This window comes from Loxodonta africana, chromosome 25 (assembly GCF_030014295.1).
Source record: "Loxodonta africana isolate mLoxAfr1 chromosome 25, mLoxAfr1.hap2, whole genome shotgun sequence".
NCBI classification, from domain to species: domain Eukaryota; kingdom Metazoa; phylum Chordata; class Mammalia; order Proboscidea; family Elephantidae; genus Loxodonta; species Loxodonta africana.
In genome coordinates, this window is record NC_087366.1 from 34,971,757 (window position 1) to 34,992,980 (window position 21,224).

The window sequence follows — 21,224 nt, forward strand, 5'->3', positions numbered from 1 at the left end:
AATGGGTGTTGGTACTATAAAGTCTGATGGTAAGCAGTGTCAGATATTGGTATAGCAGCTCAGAATGACAGGGCCCTGATGGAGCGTTCCACCTTCCTGCATCTTCCCCTACGCTTTCATCCTCCTGCTAGTCCCTCCCTATCACAAGATGGCTGCTCAGCTCCAGACATTGTGTTTGTGATAAAGGCAGGAAGAGACCAAAGGTTTCAAGGGAGATAAGGAGAAGAATGTGGAGCTTCCTCAGACTCTGTGGTAAAGGACCTGGGAGAAGGGGTGTCATGGGCAGTCATAAGTATCAAGTACTGTGGGAGGGAAAAGAGGAGAGATTGATGCCTGAGGGGGCACGGCATGTGAGATCAGGTCAGAATGATCCAAGGGCATGTGAGCGTGAAAGGGCAGAAAGACATTCTGAGAACGCCTCCTCGCCTCCTGGTTCTCTTTGATCCAGCCATGGGCCAGCACCTATGGGTGGGGCCTATTTGTGAGCACATTGTGAATATACCTGGGAGTCTGAAGTGTCACGGATATCAGTTGGGAGTAGCGGCGTGGAGACTGGACCAGAGTGTGAAAGGACTGGTAATAGAAAACCAGTGGGGACTTTTGGCATGCCCAGGGGGAAGGGCAAGAAAATCTTGAACTAAGACATGGGAGTTCATATCTGCCATGAGGAAACAGTGAATTGGGGGAATTCTGAAGTCGGTGGCTCTTACTGTCCATGTGAATGTTAGTGGTGAGGCAGGCAGGGTCAGGGATTACTCTACGGCAGCTGGGTGGATGGACAGTTAGCAAGCGAGAGAATGCAGGAGGGGGAGCAGGGTGGAGGGGTGAGTGTTCAGTCGTAGACATGTTGGATTTGAGATATCTAGGTCTGTACGTGAGTTCATAGGTCTTCATTTCCTTGCGGTCTTCTCTGTGTATGTGTGTGAGAGCTCCTATTAGTACCTTTCCCTGTGGTGAGTTTCTTTTAAACACTTCACTTCCTTGCTGCTCTTCTTTTTCCTTATTTTATCTTCAGGCTGTGGTACCCGTTGTAACCTATTTATAGAAGTCAGAGAGGAGGCTGGGAACCAGGCTGCGTGCTGCCCATTGGGCCTTTGATCAGGTTGACAAGAGTGGCCAACACTGTTTTACTCCTCCCTAACAGACAACCCAGTGCTTGGGGTTAGCTCCCCATCTTGGCTCTGTAGCTCTTCTAGGCACTTAGGAATATAACAGTAAATAAGGCAAACATGGTCTTTGTCTCTGTTTTAGTTGGGAGATAATCAATAAACCAGAAATAAGATGGTGTTTAGTGCTGCAAGAAAGTGAACAGGGTAATGCGTTTGAGGGTGACTGGGTGAGAGGTGAGGCTACTTTAGAGAGGTGAATAGGAAGCCTTTTCTTCTGAGACTTGAATGAGGAGAAGTTGCTGGTCCTCCAAACATGGATGGAGAAGGGTTCAAACCAGTGGAACAGCTAGTGCAAAGGCTCTGAGGTAGGAGCTTGGAGCTTTTGAAGACAAGACAAAAGGCCAGTGTATCCACAGGGTAGTAAGTGAGGGGGCCAGTAGTAGGAAATTTGGTCTAAAAGGTAGTCAGGAGCCAGATCCTATAGAGTCTTGTAAGCCATGGCAAGGCTTCACTCTATTTCCAGTACATGTAATTGGAAGTCACTGGAGGATTTTAATCTAAGGAGTGATGTGGTATTTGCATTATTAAAAAAAAATTAATGGACTTGTCATAGGATAAGGGGTGAAGGCGTAGAATCATGGAAACTAGGTGGGAAGCTATTGAAGGAATACAGGAGAAAGACAATGTGGCTTGGATCAGCAGTGGAAATGGTAAAAAGTAGCCTGGTTTAGAAAATATTCTGAAGTAGAACCAATAGGATTTGCCGATAGATAAAAAGGTCAGCAGTTCGAATCCACCAGGTGCTCCTTGGAAACTCTATGGGGCAGTTCTACTCTGTCCTATAGGGTTGCTATAAGTTGGAATCAACTCGATGGCAATGGGTTTGGTTTTTGGTTTTTAAGATGTTGAGGGTGAGGGAAAGAATAATAAAAACAACTTGGGTTTTTGGCTTGAAGAACTAAACAGATGGTAACTAAACAGAGGAAGACTAGGGGAGAAGGGGCACATTTCGGTAAGGGTTTTCACAGTGAGGGGTAATGGTGGGGAAAGTAGTTTCGGGTATGGCATAAGCAAGAATTCTCTTGTGGAAATGCTAATTTTGAGATGTCTGTATCATATCCGGAGCCCTGGTGGCACAGTAGTTAAGAACTCGGCTGCTAACCAACAGGTTGGCAGTTCGAATCCACCAGCCACTCCTTGGAAACCCTGTGGGGGCAGTTCTACTTTGTCCTACAGGGTCACTCTGTGCTGGAATCAACTCGACAACAATGGGTTATATCACATCCAGTAGATACCTATGCCTGTGTTCCATCCCAGACCAATTGAAATGAACTCTGTAAAATATTTCAGTGTTCCCAGGTCAGTCTAACATGCAGCCAGGTTTGAAGAACCTTAGGTATAAAGGAGGTATTTAAAGCCATGAGTCTGGATGAGATCACCCAGGGCAGACCTGCCTTAAAGATACGATACTGCTAATGGGTTACAGGGGGACTCTGATCCCCCTCAGTCCTGGGTGTGTCCAGAACCCTTGGCTGCACAGTTTTTCTGTTTTGGTGGTCCATGAGGTGAAAAAGACTGGGAAGCACTGGCCCAGATGGAATAGAGGCCAGAGAACCAAGCTTTGGAGGACTCCAAGATGGCAGGCTAGCAGAGCAGGAAGGGCCAGCTGGGAGAGTGAGGCATGTCTGACACCAAGGGAATGAAGTGTTTCAAGAAGGAGAGGTAGTCATTTTGCTCAGATGATGCTTAGAAGTTAAGAAAGATGAGAATAGAACGAAATTTGGCAGCAAGATAGAAGCCATTGGTGACCTTAAGAAGACAGAGTCACAGGAATGGAGGCTCATGTTAAACCAGTTAACGGAAGTGCATTTTGAGCCTATGAGTCGTCCCACCAAGCCTGGTAGCAGAGATGAGGCCTCTTTTTGGCACGTTGCTTCTTCTTTCCTCTGTTGAAACCCAGAATTTCTGTGAGTTAGAAAATTCCATTCAAAATGACTCCGTTGAACCAAATATTTAATCTTTTGGAATGTGGTGCATGAATTCCATTATTAACATGTCAGTTTTATAAATGGTATGTCATCTGTTCTTTTCATTTAAATCGTTTTCTCTTTAATATGACTTTGCTCCAAATGAAATCTGCTTGCTGTTTCCCTGGTATGTGTAGTTGTTTAGCTCTTGCCAGTCTTTTGTCCTCGAGTGAGGTTGTTGTAGCTTCATGAATCACACATCTTCACACATGAGGTCTGGTAAATAGTGTCCTGTCAAGCTTCACTGCCTGGTACATAGTAGGGGCTCAGTAACCATCAGTTGAAACTTGGGCAAAAATAACCCTATGCCAGACACCACAACTCTCACAGAAAGAGAACTTGGTGAGTGTTGTGAGGTCCCCCAGGAGGAAGGTACCTGAGCCACCACAGTGGAGGAGAGAGTTTCTGTCCTTGCAGCCATCTGTCCTTGCCACCTGCTGCTGCTGTGTTCCAGCCCTAGACTGCTCTCACTTTGGGTCTTTTAAGCACAGAGTTCGATGCTGAACTGAGAGAGCTACCTTGCCTTTTGGTTTTTGGGTACAAGTTCTCCATTCCACTTTAGCAGTCTGCTCTCAAAGAATTCCTTGGGATCTATGGTGGGTTCATGGGATGCTGGGTATGTATGTGGGGAGTTGTATCGTAGCTGTTAGTAGTTCCTACAGCCTTCGTGAAATAGCATATTCCAGAACACTGCACATCAGCGACAGGTTTGTAAGCCAGGAAGTGTTCCCTGGACTGCATCGCTCTGCCTGGCTGTGGTATCTGGGCTCCTCCAACCATTCTGTTCCTTATTGCACAGGAGCAGATGACTGACCTACTTTAAATCCCTTGGAGACCCTATTGAGGAAACTCCAGGATTTATGCCCCCTTATTCAGTTGGCCCCTGTAGTTGTGGGTTACCTGTGGAATTTGTACCCTCAGGAAACATTATGAGGTTTTCTCTCTTCCATCTCAGTAGATTATGGAATCATTACAGATTGGAGGGTTTTAAATTGTCAAGAAATCATATTTGGTACTTTAATACTTATAAGTACCACACCTCGATATTATGATTTATCTTCTGGTTTCTTGGTAAGGTAGACTTTTAGTATTGTCTGCAAAAAAGCAGGATTTTAAGGAGTAAAGAAAATAGAGAACTTCCTGCTGGAGGTTGTCTAGATGAAAATCTTCATCTGTTCTTACATCTATACTTCAAAGCCTCAACTGTTTAACTTTTTATTATAGATACTTTCAAACATATACAAAGCAGAGAAAGTTCTGTAATGAATGTCCCATGTACCCATAAGCCAGCCATCAATATTCTGAATCCTGCCATTCTTGTTTCATCTATCCCACACATCTCCCCCACCTTCTTTTTATTATTTTCCAAGCGTGTCATTTTAAGTTTCTGTTAGGTGATACCGTGGCAACAGGGCCCCCGAATCTCAGTGGCGTACAATAGCAAGTTACGTGTACTTTCTGGGTCAGTAAAGTTCTATTCAGTTTCTTTTTTCTGGGACCGTGGCTGAAAGATCAGCCTCTACTTGTGGAAGATGCCCACCCAGGGCTGTTTCTGAAGAGGCTTCTACACTGAGTGAGTCATAACTCAGAGTCGGGAGACATGAAATTTGCCACAAGGAAAGGTCCGTTAGCACTGCCAGATACTTTAAAAAAAAAAAAAAAAAGTTGCCATCCAACTCATGGTGACCCTATTTGTTTCAGAGAAGAACTGTGCTCCCTGGGGTTTTCAGTATTTGGTTTTTACAAATAGATTGCCAGGCTTTTCTGGGGGGACTCAAATTTCCAACTTTTCAGTTAGCAGCTAAGAGTATTAACTCTTTGCACACCCAGAGACTCCTTGCCAGATACTTAAAGAAGTAAAAGGGTATTGTATTTTTTTCATTTTCAACATAGTGTGATACACTATTATAAATTAATCTGTACCTTAGGAGCAGTGAGTTAACATTTGAAGTCCCCTTATTACGAATATGGAGCCCTAGTGGTGCAGTAGTTAAAAGTTTGGCTGCTAACTGAAAGGTTGGCAGTTCGAATCTACCAGCTGCTCCTTGGAAACCCTATGGGGCAGTTCTACTATGTCCTCATAGGGTTGCTATGAATTGGAATCGGGTTTTGGCAACGAGTTGCCTTCTAGCCAGGAGTTAAGCTTCAGGACTAAGCAAGAATCAAATTGATTATCTGAGGGGGTGGAGGTAGGAATTCAGCATCAGGTAAATGGCAGTGTTCTCCTTGCCATCCAGCATTTTTTTTCCATTACCTTCTGAGCCTGTCTTCCACAGGGCAAGGCGCCAGCTTCCTCTCAGGGGAAAAGAAATACAAGTCCTGAGTTGTCGGTTCTGCATCATGCCCAGGGGAAAATGCCTACAACATGAATTTTAAAGCACATCATTGGAATGCTTTAAACCCCAGGGTAGTGATGGCTGCAGGATAATTAAGTCAAACCTGAAAGTATCCTGAGGGAAGTGGCAGGTGGAAGTATTGCTTTGGTTAATATATCAGGAAGCCTAGACCATCAATTGCTCATATGCAAGTTAAAGTTGAATCTGAAGAAAATTAGAACAGGTCCATGAGGGCCAAAGTACAACCTTGAGTATATCCCACTTGAATTTAGATACCGTCTCAAGAATAGACTTGACGCCTTGAACACTAATGACTGAAGACCAGACAAGTTGTGAAATGACATCAAGGACAATCATATATGAAGAAAGCAAGAGGTCATTGAAAAGACAAGAAAGAAAGAAGAAACTAAAGTAGATGCCAGAAGAGACTCTGAAACTTGCTTTTGAGCATGGAATAGCTATGGGAAAAGGAAGAAATGATGAAGAGAGAGAAACAGAAGACTTCAAGAAGAGCTCAAGACGAAGCACAGTTTTATAACGAAATGTGTAAAGACCTGGAGTTGTAAAACCAAAAGGGAAAAACAACTTGGCATTTCTCAAACTGAAAGAATTGAAGAAAAAATTCAAGGCTTAAGTTGCGATATTGAAGTATTCTGTGGGGAAAATATTAGATGATGCGTGGAAGGAATACACAGAGTAACTGTACCGAAAAGAATTGGTCATTGTTCAGCCATTTCAGGAGGTAGCATAGGATCAAGAACTGATGGTACTGAAGGAAGAAGTCCAAGCTGCATGGGAGGTATTGGCAAAAAACAAGGCTCCAGGAATTATCGAATTGAGAATGAAACCAATTGAGATGTTTCAACAAACGGATGCAGAGCTGGAAGTACTCACTTGTCTATGCCAAGAAATTTGGAAGACAGTTACCTGGACAACTGACTGGAAGAGATCCATATTTGTGCCATTCCAAGAAAGGTGATCCAACAGAATGCAGAAATTATTGAACAATATCATTAATATCACACAAGGTAAAATTTTGTTGAAGATCATTCAAAGGCCATTACAGCAGTACAGTGACAGGGAACTGCCAGAAATTCAAGGTAGGTTCAGAAAAGGACATGGACATGCTGATGTCAGATGGTCTTGGCTGAAAGCAGAGAATGACAGAAAGATGTTTACCTGTGTTAATTTATTGACTATGCAGAGGCATTCATCTGTGTAGGCCATAACAAATTATGGATAACATTGCAAAAAATGGGAATTCTGGAACACTTAATTGTGCTTATGAGGAACCTATATATAGACCCACAGGCAGTCATTCGAACAGAACAAGGGAATACTGAGTGGTTTAAAATTAGGAAAGGTGGGTGTCAGAGTTATATCCTTTCACGACACTTAGTCTGTATGCTGAGCAAATAATCCGAGAAACTGGAAAATATGAAGAAGAACACGGCATCAGGATTGGAGGAAAACTTACTAACCACCTGCAATATGCAAATGACACAGCTTTGCTTGCTGAAAGTGAAGAGGACTTGAAGCACTCACTGATGACGATCAAAGACTACAGCCTTCAGTATGGTTTACACCTCAATAAAAAAAAAAAAATCCTCACAACTGAACCAATCAGCAACATCATGGTAAATGGAGAAAATATTGAAGTTATCAAGGATTTCATTTTACTTGGATCCACAATCAACACCCATGGAGGCAACAGTCAGGAAATCAAAAAAAGTACTGCATTGGGCAAATCTTCTGCAAAAGACCCCTTTAAAGCGTTAAAAAGCAAAGATGTCACTTTGGGGACTAAGGTGCACCTGACCCAAGCCATGGTGTTTTTGATCGTGTCATATGCATGAGAAAGCTGGACAATGAAAAAGACCAAAGAAGAATTGATGCTTTTGAATTATAGTGTTGGCAAAGAATATTGAGTATACCATGGATTGCCAGAAGAATGAACAAATCTGACTTGGAAGAAGTACAACGAGAATGCTTCTTGGAAGCAAGGATGGTGAGACTTTGTCTCAAATACTTTGGGTGTGTTATTATAAAGGACCAGTCCCTGGAGAAGGACATCATGCTTGGTAAAGTAAAAGGTCAGTGAAAAAGAGGAAGACCTTCAACGAGATGGATTGATACAACGGCTGCAACAGTAGGCTTAAGCATAACAACGTTTGTGAGGATGGTGCAGGACTAGGCAGTGTTTCTTTCTGTTGTACATAGGGTTGCTATGAGTTGAAACAGATTCGAGGGCACCTAACAACAACAAGAACAAGTTTAAAATCTGAGGCTTTAGGAAAAACTATATCACATGTCTCCATTAGCTTCAACTTTTCTCCACTGTATTGTTCTGTTGTAAAAATTTATAAGAAATGCTCAGGAATGAGTGAGAGAGAACAATAAAGAAAAAGGCATGGACATACTACATATCATACATACAATGTATGTGTGTGTGTGTGTATACATATGTACCTGTGTGTGTGTGTGTGTGTGTGTAATGTATAATGTATGATCCCTCCTTTCCTTCTTAACTCAGCCATTTTCTGCAATAATCTGGCCTTGAGTCAGGGTTCTGGCTCTTTTCTTCAAATGCTCCAGGGATAGAACAGTGGATGCAGATACTCAGGGTGTCTAAAGATTGAATATGAAAGTCAAGGCACCAGCTAGACCAGGGATGACCTGAACGTTTTGTCTAACTTACACAAAAGCTGAACGAAAGTTATAGAAATCCTGGGAGTATCCTCAAGGCTAAGGCAACAATGAGTCAGAAGCAGGCTGGGCCAAGAGGATGTCAGGTCCCAGGCGCAAGCAAAAGATCCAGATGGGTCAGTATTCCTTGCAGGTAGCCAGGTCATCACCTGAGGCCACAGGATCATGAGGGGTGGTGCAAGTTTGGGGAGTCCTGGCTTGGGTGGGACACCGTCTTAGGACACTATCTCAGGGTATCCCTTTATTCTGCACATACCTGAGGATTTTTCCAGATTTGCTTGTCTTCATAGTTGGCCATCACCCCCATTCCTGTTTTTCCTTGTTCCTCCCTCTCCACTACCTGCATGACCAGATAAAAGATTGCCAAATCTATGACCTTTGCCTTTTCCCCTACTTGCTGTTAGATTTTTGGTGAGCGTTCTTTACTGCAGAGTCTCTGCCTATACATACCCATCTTGGAGAGCTGATGTGAAGACTGAAGGAGCTAACGCAAAACAGGTAGCCCAGGGCCTGAGTCAGAGTTTGCCAAATGCTTTACATTCATTTTCTCATTTAAACAACTCTAGACGGCACTGGGTTTTTTAGGTTTAGCACTTCTCAGATCTCGGGTATGGGGTGGGAGGGAACAAGGGTTAACCAGTGTACTCAAGGCCGCCTCCCCCAACCCTGTCTTCCTGGTTTGGTTATTAGAACAGGCTTCTCTGGCTTGGTACTTATCTGGGTCAACCCATGTGCCTGCCTTTGAGAAGCCTGGCTCTGTTAAACACTCCTCTCCATCTGAGGAGCAAATAACATTTGTAAAGACACCCAGCACAATGTCTGGGGCATACTAGATAGAGCTCTTTAATTTAGAGCTTGGTAAATAGTTTTTTTATAATTTTCAGTTTGTCCTAAAACGTGATACTTTTGTGGATTTGAAGTCCTTAGGAAAGAATGTTAAAAAACAAAAACAAAACTTTGGGGGATCATCAGCAACTGCAGTATTGACCTCTGCTCTCAAATGGATTCCACAATTAAACTGTTAATGGTGGGAAAGTTTCATTTTAAGTCCCCACTATTTATTTGATATTAGTCTTAAAACTATGTGTGCTTTAAAAAAATGTTAAAGCATTATATGGCATTTTTTTTTTTCCTTCCTTTTTAAAGGCTTTTCTAAATCACCTGCCGTGTAACTTAGTAGAGAAAATATTGAAGTATGTTAAAGGGAACTCTTTCAAGAGATGTAGCTAGGTACTAAGAATAAGCAGCTCACTTTATTTGTATCTGGTAAAGGTAAGAAGCCACTGGTAGTGAGGGTGAGTTTATTTTAGTTTTGGTTAAAGGGGAATAAGTCAACCTTTTTTATATGAGTGATTTTCTTGTCAGACTTTTTGTTCCCTCCTCCTGGTGTTCCTGCCCATACCTCCAACAAAGGCAGTATCAGGAAGTTATGGAATGGAAAAGCTTTAGGTAAGACTCTTACGGTTTTGAACTATGACTGCTTGTAATTCTGGGAAAACTGTACTAAAATCTGAAGTAATTTGGTTATTACATCATATCGACTAGTAGGACATGTTCCTGTGCTACCCTTTTTATACCTTCGGTAACCTTGGTTGTTGTTAGTTGCCCTTGAGTTGGCTCCTACTCGTAGCAACTCCATGTACAACAGAACAAAACATTACCCAGTCCTGCACCGTCTTCACCATCGTTGGTATGCTCAAGTCCATTGCTGCAGCTACTGCGTATTTTGAGTGCTTTCCAACCTAGGGTACTCATTTTGCAGCACTGTGTCAGACAGTCCCCACCTGTCGGTCAGTTTGTTGTACGTGGGTGCTTGCATGTTGCTGTGATGCTGGAAGCTACACCTCTGGTATTCAAATACCAGCAGGGCCACCCATTGTGGGCAGGTTTCAGTTGAGCTTCCAGACTAAGACAGACTAGGAAGAAGGACCTGATGGTCTACTCCTGAAAAGCATTAGCCAGTGAAAACCTCATGAATAGCAGCGGAACATTGTCTGGTATAGTGCTAGAAGGTGAGCCCCTCAAGTTGGAAGGCGCTCAAAAGACAACTGGGGAAGAGCTGCCTCCTCAAAGTAGAGTCGACCTTAATGATGTGGATGGAGTTAAGCTTTTGGGACCTTGATTTGCTGAGGTGGCATGACTCAAAATGAGAAGAAACAGATGCAAACATCCATGAATAATTGGAATGTCAAATGTATGAAGTATGATTCTAGGAATGGAATGCATAAACATTGACATCCTAAATACTACGTGGTTTAAAGTCAGGAAAGGTGGGCATCAGGGTTGTGTCCTTTCACCATACCTATTCAATCTGTATGCTGAGCAGATAATCCAAAAAGCTGAGCTATATGAAGAAGAACTCTGTATCACATTTGGTGGAAGACATTAACAATTATATGCAGATGACACAACCTTTTGCTTAAAGCAAAGAGGACTTGAAGCACTTAGTGAAGAAGTTCAAAGACGACAGCCTTCATTATGGATTACACCTCAGCATAAAGAAAACAAAAATCCTCACAACTGGACCAATAAACAACATCATGATAAACAGAGAAAATATGGAAGTTGTCAAGGATTTCATTTTACTTGGATTCACAATCAACTCCCATGGAAGTAGCGGTCAAGAAATCAAAAGACACATTGCATTGGACAAATCTGCTGCAAAAGATCTCTTTAAAGTGTTAAAAAGCAAAGATGTCACCTTGAAGACTAGGGTGTGCCTGACCCAAGCCATGGTGTTTTCAGTCACCTCATATGCATGCGAAAGCTGGATGATGAATGAGGAAGACCAAAGAAGAATTGACCCCTTTGAATTGTGGCATTGGCAGAGAATATCGAATATACCATGGACTGCCAAAAGAACGAACAGATCTGTCTTGGAAGAAGTACACCTAGAATGCTCCTTCTAAGCAAGGATGGTGAGACTTCATCTCATGTGCTTTGGACATGTTATCAGGAGGGACCAGTCCCTAGAGAAGGACATCATGCTTGGTGAAATAGAGGGTCAGCGGAAAAGAGGAAGACCTTCAACGAGATGGATTAATACAGTAGCTGCAACAATGGGCTCAGGCATATCAACGATCATGAGGATGGTGAAGGACTGGGCAATGTTTCCTTCTGTTGTACATGGGGTCGCTATGAGTTGGAACCAACTCGACGGCACCTAATAACAACAAGAACATATCGGGCGGTATTCTGTTGTGATCCATAGGGTTTTCGTTGGTTAATTTTTGGAAGTAGATTGTCAGTCCCTTCTTCCTAGTCTGTCTTAGTCTAGAAGGTCCACTGAAACCTGTCCACTAGGGATGACCTTGCTGGTATTTGAAATACCAGTGTCATAGCTTGCGGCATCACGGCAACATGTAATTCACAACAGTATGACAAACTAACAGCAAGGGCATAAAATGCCTTTATTGTCTGGGAAGGTAAAGGGATTATCACCTGATTTTTCTCTTAGGGCACGGGTAAAACCATGATGATTGGCAAAAAAAAGCTCTTGGCTGTTTCCTGTGCTGCACTACTGTAGTATATAGTATCTTGCTGCAAATTTTACTAAGCAATAACTGAAAAATGTAAGTGGGGCCCTTTTAGCAGTCTGATAAACTGACCTAATGCGAGAAAGAATGGTAGGTGTGAGTGGGACTGCTGGCCAGGCTCACTCACCAGCTATTATGGATTGAATTGTGTCCCTCCCTACCCCCACAAAAAACTGTGTGCCAGCTTGGCTAGGCCATGATTCCCAGTATTGTGTGACTCTCCACCATTTTGTCATCTGATGTGATTTTCCTATGTGTTGTGAATCCTACTTCTGTGATGTTAAAAAGGCGATATTAGCTATGAAAACTTTCACCGAAAACAGGATATTATTTAAAAAACAAAAAATAAAGAACAGGGTAGATAAATCCAGAAGATTTGCTGTAGAACAATCTCCAAGATACATTGTAAAATGAAAACAGTTGAAAGAGAACAATACATGTAGTGTATTATTTATGATCAAAACAAAATTAAACTGTATTTTTATGAAAGTATGTATAAATGTATATAAATGCTTAGAAAAAGCCAGGAGCTATTGGATACAAACTTATGACAATAGTCTCTGGAGAAAATTAGAATTGAAGAGGAGCTGGGGTCCAAGAAGACTTTTGCTTCATTGGTAGGTTTTGAATTTTTTATAATGAAAATGTACTTATGTCTTGAGTAATTGATAGTTTTGACAATGTACACTTTTGGTTTAAACTTATACCTGATATTTGGAATTATGTCATTCCTCTTTGGAATTATCTCATTCTCTGGGCCATTGAAGATCCTATTGGCTAGTGTTACTGCAATTATATATTTATTCACAGATAAAGGTTCCATATGGAGTTATCAAGACTTAAGTAAAGAGGATAAAAATTTTATGGACTTTTATGCTAAGGTTACATAGCTTATATTAGTTATTGCCATAGAAACTCTACTTTCCAGGGTCACTAATAATATGATTTCGTGTTTTTCTGTCACATTTTAAGGACATTTCTCTATTTTCTTCCTACCATTTCCATGGTGGTTCATCCATGTGGCTTCCAAATTGGATTTCAGAAATGCAGAGCTCACATAATTTGTGCCCACATTCTCTCTGGGCCAGCTGGCCTACATTCTTGATAGATTTTGTGTCAGTCTACCTCTTGATAGCTGTGGAATTACCCCAGCATCTGTAAGAGAGTTACAGGACCCTTTGTCCATCCCTGAGCACTGCTTTCTCTCTTGAATTATGAATCTTGTTATGAAGAGTCACAATACATTCCTACATGGCAAACAGCAAGTGGTGGCTATTTTTATTGGGTATTTTAGGCGCATCTTCTATCTTCTTGAATCCACCAGGCGCTCCTCGGAAACTCTGTGGGGCAGTTCTATTCTGTCCTATAGGGTCGCTGTGAGTCAGAATCAACTCGATGGCACTGGGTGGGGCACTGAGTCTACCTTCTCAGAACTGGAGTCTCCTCAAATTGATTGACGCTTGGTGCCCTTGCATAAGTTTTCGTTCTTAATTATTTTTCCACCATGCTGCCATTTCCTGTTGAAATTCCCATTGTAAAAGGTGCAAGAGTCCCATCTGTGGCATTCAAAGCCATTCGCTAGGGTCCTGTAGCTTTTCATGTGTTACTGTGATCCATCTCTCAAAGACAGCTCTCTAAGGTAAAGCATAAGTGTAATTTCCTAATCCTGATGCTATTGCTGTGCCTCAGGAAACCATCAGTGATTGAGTAGCAGCAATAGGACATGTTTGGAGAAGTATTAAATGAGTAGGGAAGTAAAGAATGAAGCCAAGAAAAGGATAGCCCGCTTGCCCCTCACATGACTTTTTACCTCTATTACGTCTTACCTTCTAGGCTTCCTTGTTCTGGGCACTGAGTGTAGCCCACTTTCAGTCTTTGTCAGTATTTCCACTCAGTCTAGTTCAGACCTCCCTTGAGCCTTTTTTCATTGGCAAACAAACTTCCTTTTATAAGCAAAGTAACAAAAGCTGCACTTTCCCTGTAGTGTGAATGAGGTAGTGGCGGGGACAAATGGATTGAGTTTATCCATGTGCAGGTCTTTGAAAAGCATTGCTGTCGAAAAAGGGGGTTACAAAGACCCATTGTATGACACGCTACCTATAAACTAACCATTTATTAAAACTGTGGGACAAGAACTTATTTCAAGCAAAGGGCAAGATTAAAGTGGGGGTGGTGGTACAGGAAGCCTGACCTGACTTGAAGCCTGTTCATTGCTGGGTTGTGAGTTCATTTCTGCCATACCAAAGATTGGAGTAATTTAAGTTTACCATTTCTGCATTGTGGATTGGGCTGAGGTCAAGGAGCCTGGAGGAATACACATTAGAGGAGGACATGGTTTCTTCTCAGGGGACGCATGGTCCTGTGAGAAAGAGAAAGAATAAGCTGAAGTTCAGGACTGCAAATTAAAGTCTGTTTTACAGAACAGGAAACATGCAACCAATTTCCTCAAGTCAGTATCTCTACTGGAATTGATTTCAGAGTCTGAAACTCCATTTTTGTAGTTTTTTTTTTTAAGCACGCATCAGGCTAACTCAGTGGAGAATGTACGTGTTGTTCCGAATCATACTAAATGATGTATATAAGTGGGAGCATTTATTATACACGCAGAGACACAACAAAAAGCAGTGGTGACCTGTGCCTTTCTCAAAAGCATCTGGTACATGTGAAGAAGTAGTATACCAGTGACTTGCTCTAGTGTACTAAATTGCAGCCCACAGAGGTTCTCTGTCTTGGACCTCATTCAAAAACCAAAAAACCCATTGCCATTGAGTCAATTCCGACTCATAGCAACCCTGTAGGACAGAGTGGAGCTGCCCCGTAGTATTTCCAAGGAGCAGCTGGTGAATTCGAACTGCAGTTGAGTTCTTTACCACTATGCCATTAGGGCTCCAACCTCATTCGGGAGGACTTAAATACCAGAAAACCAGAAGGCCTAGATCTAGCATGGCATAGCCCCAGATTGAGTGTTCTAGCGTCAGGGCTGTTGTAATTAAAGTAACCAAGCAGGAAGCCAGATTTCTTAGTAAACTCCTACCGGTACATCCATCCCATTAAACACATACTCTTACATGCCCTACAGGTGAAAAGTCAGCACAGGAAACCCAGCCATTGTGGAATAGGAGGCTAGAATATGAGAGTGTTTGTATATGCAAGCTTCACTACAGGATCCTAACTAAATTTGTGAAGTCAACTTTTTCAGTGGACTTTGTTATGCGCAATTTTGGGCCCCAGAATTTAAAAACAGCATATATGTCAGTTTTTTTTTTTTTTTAATATTTTGATAAATTCTTCATGGTTTATAATGGATTATAATATGATTATGAAATTTAAAAGTATGAGCTCTGCTTTCATGATTCCTCTGGGGGTTTGACTGAACTTGAGTGAATTATTCACTACTTCATTAAAATTCAACAGTACTGTAGATTTCCATCTGATGCATTAAGCTGTCTATTCCAAAAGAACAGCTGTGTAGTCAGTGCAAAGGGTGGCTTTCCCAGTTTGGCCTATTCCAAGAATGCAGAGGATATAAATGAGAAGTAAAATTTACATTTTATTTTCCATTAACAAAAATTATTTATGTAGTTATCATCACAAGAAAATGGCTTTCCGTAAAGATCTGCGTGATTATGGTGATTTTTAACCTCTTAGTGGGAACATATTCCTGGCATAAAAATGTATTGTTTCAGAGAGAATTCTGTCTTAGTCACCTAGTGCTGCTATAACAGAAATACCACAAGTGGATAGCTTTAACAATGAGAAGTTTATTGTCTCAAATTCAGGGTGCCAACTCCTGGGAAAGCCTTTCTCTGTCAGCTCTGGAGGAAGGTCCTTGTCATCAATCTTCCCTTGATCTAGGAGCTTCACTATGCAGGAACCTCAAGTCCAAAGGATGGGCTCTGCTCCTGGCAGTGCTTTCTTGGTGGTATGAGGTCCCCATGCCTCTCTGCTCGTGTCTCTCTTTTATATCTCCAAAGAGATTGGCTTAAAACACATCCTAATCTTGTAGATTGAGTCTTGTCTCATCGACATAACTGTCGACCTTTTAGTCCTATGAGCATGATCTCAGGGGGTTAGTTATAATTAAATTTGCAAATCCATTTCTAATTGCCTTTTTTCAAAAAAAAATTTTTTTATGTTTTTGGTAAAAGTTTACATAGCAAATTAGGTTCTTATTTAGCAATTTCTGTACATATTGTTCAGTTGCATTGGTTACATTTTTCTCAGTGTGTCAGCATTCTCATTGTTTCCATTCTAGTTGTTCTGTTTCCCATTAATCTAGCTTCCCTTAACCCCCTCTTACCTTCTCATCTTTGGTCTGAGGTAAATATTGACCTTTAGGTCTCATTTGGAGAAGCACGGTACTCGTGAGTGATACTTATTTTATGAGCCATTCTGTCTCTTGGCTGATAGATGACTACTGGTCGTGATTTTAGTTCCATGTTTAAAGGGTATCCCAGGGTGATAGTCTCAGGAATTCCTCTACTCTTTACTGGCCCAGTAAGCCTTTTTAGGAATTCGAGTTTTGTTCTACATTTTCTCCCATATTCTATCTGGGACCACCTATTGTATTCCAGGTCGGAATCTAATTGCCTTTTTATGCTTAAATAAGTTTTCATTTTCAGATTCTATATTCAGATAGCTCTCATCATCAGAACCTCCTTCCCAAATACCTAGCTAAAAAGTAACTCCCATTGGCCCCAGCTTTTTTAGAAATGGGCCACCTTACTCAGCAAGTCTCATTCCTTTTTCACATTTTTCGTTAAAACTAAGCGTTCAATGATTTCCGCTTCCTTGTGTTTCTTGTACATTATTTGGCACCATTTCACCATCCTCCATGTTGTGCTCTGGTTACTCCAGTGTGCCCTTTTCCCTCTGTAAATACCATGCCCAAACTTGGCTACAGTATTCCAGGAGCAGTTGGAGAGCGGGGAGGAACAACCAGATGGACTCATAGACTTAAGCTCAAGACAGTGGCCCTTAACCATTTTGAGACATGTACCCCTTTTGAGAACCTAAGCTCTGGAATCTCTCTACAGAAAAATGCATATAGTGAATGTACAATTTTGCATATAATTTCAGAGTATTTGGGGGAATCCTGTAGCTTGTTCATAAACTCTGTACAGTCTGGGACAATGGATTAAGAGCACTGACTTGGTTATGTTGAGGCTGTGCCCCAGAATTTTAATAACTACAGATAAAGTAGAGAGTTTATTTTTAAGTAGGGCATATTTTATAGGTCTGATTTTGAAACCACCTTCCAATTTTAATTGCATGTATGAAGTGTTTTCAGAATCCAATTTCAAAACAATTCATTTAGTTGGCTTTTTCCTGAACTGACTTGTTCAGACATTGGCCCCTTCAGAATGAAGCACGCCTGGAATTTTAAAAATCGTTCACCCAGGCTCACACTCAGCTGGCTTCTGTTGGATGAAGAGTCTTGGCATGGCTTGATTTGAGAGTGGCTTTTTAAACCTAGTTTTTTTTTTTTTTTTTTTAAACCTAGTGGAAAGCAAAACAGATAATATGTTTGGCCACTGGTCCTAATGTATTTTTTTTAAATGCTTGTTTTGTGAAATTTATGTCCTCTTTGAACATACAGAAATTTCAAGGAAAAAAATATGTTAAGGTTTCTGAATGTTTCATTTAACCAGGTAATCGAGGAAAATATTTTAAAAGCAGAGTTCACTGCGTGACCTGGTGTGCTTTAGTCTTCATGTTCTTTCCTCTTGTCTGTGTACCTACAGTATATCTTGGTTGACTCTGGCCCGCCCTCTTGCCGTGCCCTCTCAGCTCGACTCTGTGCACACACCCTTATTTGCCAGTCACTCCTGTGAGAACACTGTATGAGTAATATGATTTGTGGTAAACTGTAGCTGGTGTTTGGATACTAAAAGGATCTTGGGGGAGGGGAGGGAGGGCAGTCCATCGGAGTGAAGTTGGTGTCCTGTGTGAAGTTTTTACACATGGTCTCTGATTGCTGTAGACCTTAGCTCCTTAGCACACACTGAGCTTTATTTCAGCCTGGCAATGATTCCAAGACCATATCTGATGTGTTGGAAAGAGCTGGTAAGTTTCTATCGAGTGTGGACTTCCCCCATGTACGGCATCCATGATGGAATTTTGCTGGCATGACAATTATACTGGAGTCTTTAAAGTGTCTACATATGAAGTCTCACTCTTCTCAGTTTGGGGGAAGTGGGGGCAAATGGTGGACATGATGCCATTTAAAAATTTGTTTTCTTTTCCTTGTCACCTCAGTTGCTATTTTCTCCCTGTAGGTTATGGCCACACCGTGCCCTTGTCAGATGGGGGTAAGGCCTTCTGCCTCCTGTACTCTGTCATCGGCATCCCTTTCACCCTCCTGTTCCTGACGGCGGTGGTCCAGCGCATCACCCTCTACGTCACCCACAGGCCCGTCTTCTACTTCCATACCCGCTGGGGCTTCTCCAAGCACACCGTGTCCCTTGTGCACGCAGTTCTCCTCGGGTTTGTCACCATGTCCTTGTTCTTCTTCATCCCTGCAGCCGTATTCTCCTTCCTGGAGAATAACTGGAACTTCCTTGAATCCTTTTATTTTTGTTTTATTTCACTGAGCACCATTGGCCTAGGAGATTATGTTCCTGGAGAAGGCGACAATCAAAGGTTCAGAGCAATCTATAAGTTTGGAATCACATGTGAGTATCCAGGGTCACCAGCTCTGCCCCTTTTGTCTCAGTTTTGCCATTCCAAGCTCTGTCTCGCCTGCTAATAAATAATCATTCATGAACACCCTGACTGGCTTTTCTTTGATTAAAAACCAGTTGCCATGGCAATCCCATGTGTGTCAGACTAGAACTGTGCTCCGTAGGGTTTTCGATGGTTGATTTTTCAGAAGTACCATATTTTACGCAAATAACACATACCTTTTATGTTTGTTTGCCAATCAAGCCTCCCGCCCCACAACTGTGCAACATGTGAAAAAAAATTGGCTTAGCTTACAGAAATACCTCTTGGGGTGAGGGTGAAGTTGGCAAATGTAGAAGGTGTGCTGTTTGCATAAGAATACAGTAGATGGCCAGGCCTTTATTTTGAGGTGTCTTGAGTAGACTCAAACCTCCAGCCTTTCGGTTAGCAGTTGAATACGTTCATTGATAAGTTTTCAGTTTTTACCCCCTTCCCATAACTATTTCATTTCATCATAATTCTTTTCAAACTCTTCATGCAAAAATCTTATCATTATGGAGTTTTTTTTCCAGGCACCTCAAAATTATTTATTGATTTCTAACTGACAATGTAAGAGGCATTATAAATTAATGTAAAAAAAAACACAGAAGGTATTTGATTACCAACTTTTAATAAAAAAAAAAAAAAAAAGTTACTCTAAGTATTTTAAGCTCAAGAAAATTAGAACTAGGATATAGCTAGCCTGCTACTACCAATCGTGTTCTTTAATTTGCCAAGAAAATCTTAAAACGCTTGCTTATCTCATTTAATCATCTCGTTCTTTTTGGAGAAGCTAGAATATGTTAACTGTTTTTGGAATTTTGTATGTGGAAAGTAGGCATTAAAATTTAGAGGATCAGTGATTTCTAATTTTTAAACATTTTTTGTTTTAAGTTTAATGTCATGGAAAGCTTAGAACAGCAATTCATTTTTAAGAAACTTATTTGTGCGTGTCCCTTTTCTAACCTCTTGTAGGTCCATAGAATCATGGTTATAATGTCCATGCAGTTTTTGTTTCTGCCCCGTCAAGAATTTTCCAAGACTCAGCTCATGTTGTTTCTTCTCAGAGGCCAAGCAGACACCCCAGACAGTCAGATGTTCTGTCTGGCCCTGCCTTGCAATCTTCACCCCACAGAATGCTCAGTTGAACTCTACGTATTTTAATATTTCTGTTAAACTGTGGGCTCACCCCAAGCAAAGACTTCATAAATCCCTAATGCTTTGTACAGTGCCTGGGCTACAATACTACACATTCAGTAAATATTTGCCTCATGGTTGCAAGGATGATTTCATATTTTCTCTAGTTGCTGTAATTATCATTGTAATCATTTTAATGTCCATATAGTATCTCCTCAAATGGCTATACCATAATCTAACCCTGCCTCTGTTGTTGAATATATAGGCTGCCTCCAATTTCAGGATATTATAAATAACCCTGTAGTTATTTCTATTTCTATGGTTACATTTTTCCTACTTAGATATTTTTGCAAGAAAAGGGATTGCTGGCCCAAAGTGAACACACCCTTTTATGACACACAGGAAATACTGACACGGTGCTTTCCAGATGGCGAAAATTGTGAGCATTGCCACTTGCATTATATGGGTGTGACTGTTTCAGCATTCCTGTGGTGGTGTTGGCCAATAGCATTATAGATATTTTTTGTGACTCTGATGCCAAAATAAACATTATCTTAGTTTTCTTTTCATGTAATAGATAAAATGTTACCTCCTTATTTTAATTTTTTAATGACTTAGGGAAGTTGAACATTTCCAGTAAATATGCTTGCTAGCTGTACTTTTCTCTTGTGTCAATTCTCTTCTCATAAATCTGCCCAGCAGTTTAACTTCCTAAGTTTTTCATAGAATAATAAATCCTTGAGTAATATTTTATCACTTGTTACAATGTAGTCATCTTCTGAGGCAATTTACATAAAGTTCATTTGTGCTTTGAGTGTTAACTCAAGTATCTAACAATTGAATGTTCCAAAACCCAAAAAACCCGTTGCCGTCGAGTCGATTCCGACTCATAGCGACCCTATAGGTCAGAGCTGAACTGCCCCGTAGAGTTTCCAGGGAGTGCCTGGTGGATTTGAACTGCTGGTCTTTTGGTTAGCAGCTGTAGCACTTAACCACTACGCCACCAGGGTTTCCATACTAATTTGTAGGTAGAATAAAATCCTACAGTTTTTGCCTAAAATTCCATAGGTATATTTTCATGAGCAGTTATGAACTTGACTAGGTAAAGGAAAATGAGGGGATTTATTGATGAGCCTGACTAACAATGTCACTGTTGTTTCTAAAATAAGAGATAGCATACTGCATTGTATTATTACCAAAACCTAGTAGCCAAATCCTAAGGATACTAGAACTGTGTCACTTTGCTTTCTTGAGATAATCAGCTTCTTTATTCTCATTATGTTGCCAATTCTAGCTTTCCTAGTTCAAGAGCTTCCTGAGCTCTTCCTCAAACATTTTACTGCTGGGAACATGACACTGGGACTTCGTTTATTCTTGGAGTTTTCATTTTCACTTTGTTTTCTTCCTTTCCATGTTTTTTTTAATTTTCTTCTGGTAAATAATTTTTAAAATGTTGTAACTAACATAAAATTACCATTACCCCACAACAAATTCCAAGGAATAGCCATGATTCAACAGTTATTGTTTATCTTAAAGAGTAGGAAGCTGGCAGAGCTCTTCAGTTACCACCGTGAATGGTTCACGTGCCCAGAAAGTGACTGTCACGTAATGAAGACCTTACGTTTGCTGCTGGATTTAGGTGGAAGTGTCAACAGTCCTATTTAATTTCAG

General features: G+C 41.1%; 1 protein-coding gene across 1 annotated transcript in view; it reads left to right on the plus strand.

Moving 5' to 3' along the window:
• The window catches only part of KCNK1 (potassium two pore domain channel subfamily K member 1), a 59,065-nt gene that overhangs the window by 29,502 nt on the left and 8,339 nt on the right, over nt 1-21,224 (plus strand). The window contains exon 2 of the mRNA XM_003410898.3: nt 17,993-18,388. Coding sequence (XP_003410946.2) covers nt 17,993-18,388 — 396 coding nt within the window. The remainder of the gene's footprint in view (nt 1-17,992; nt 18,389-21,224) is intronic.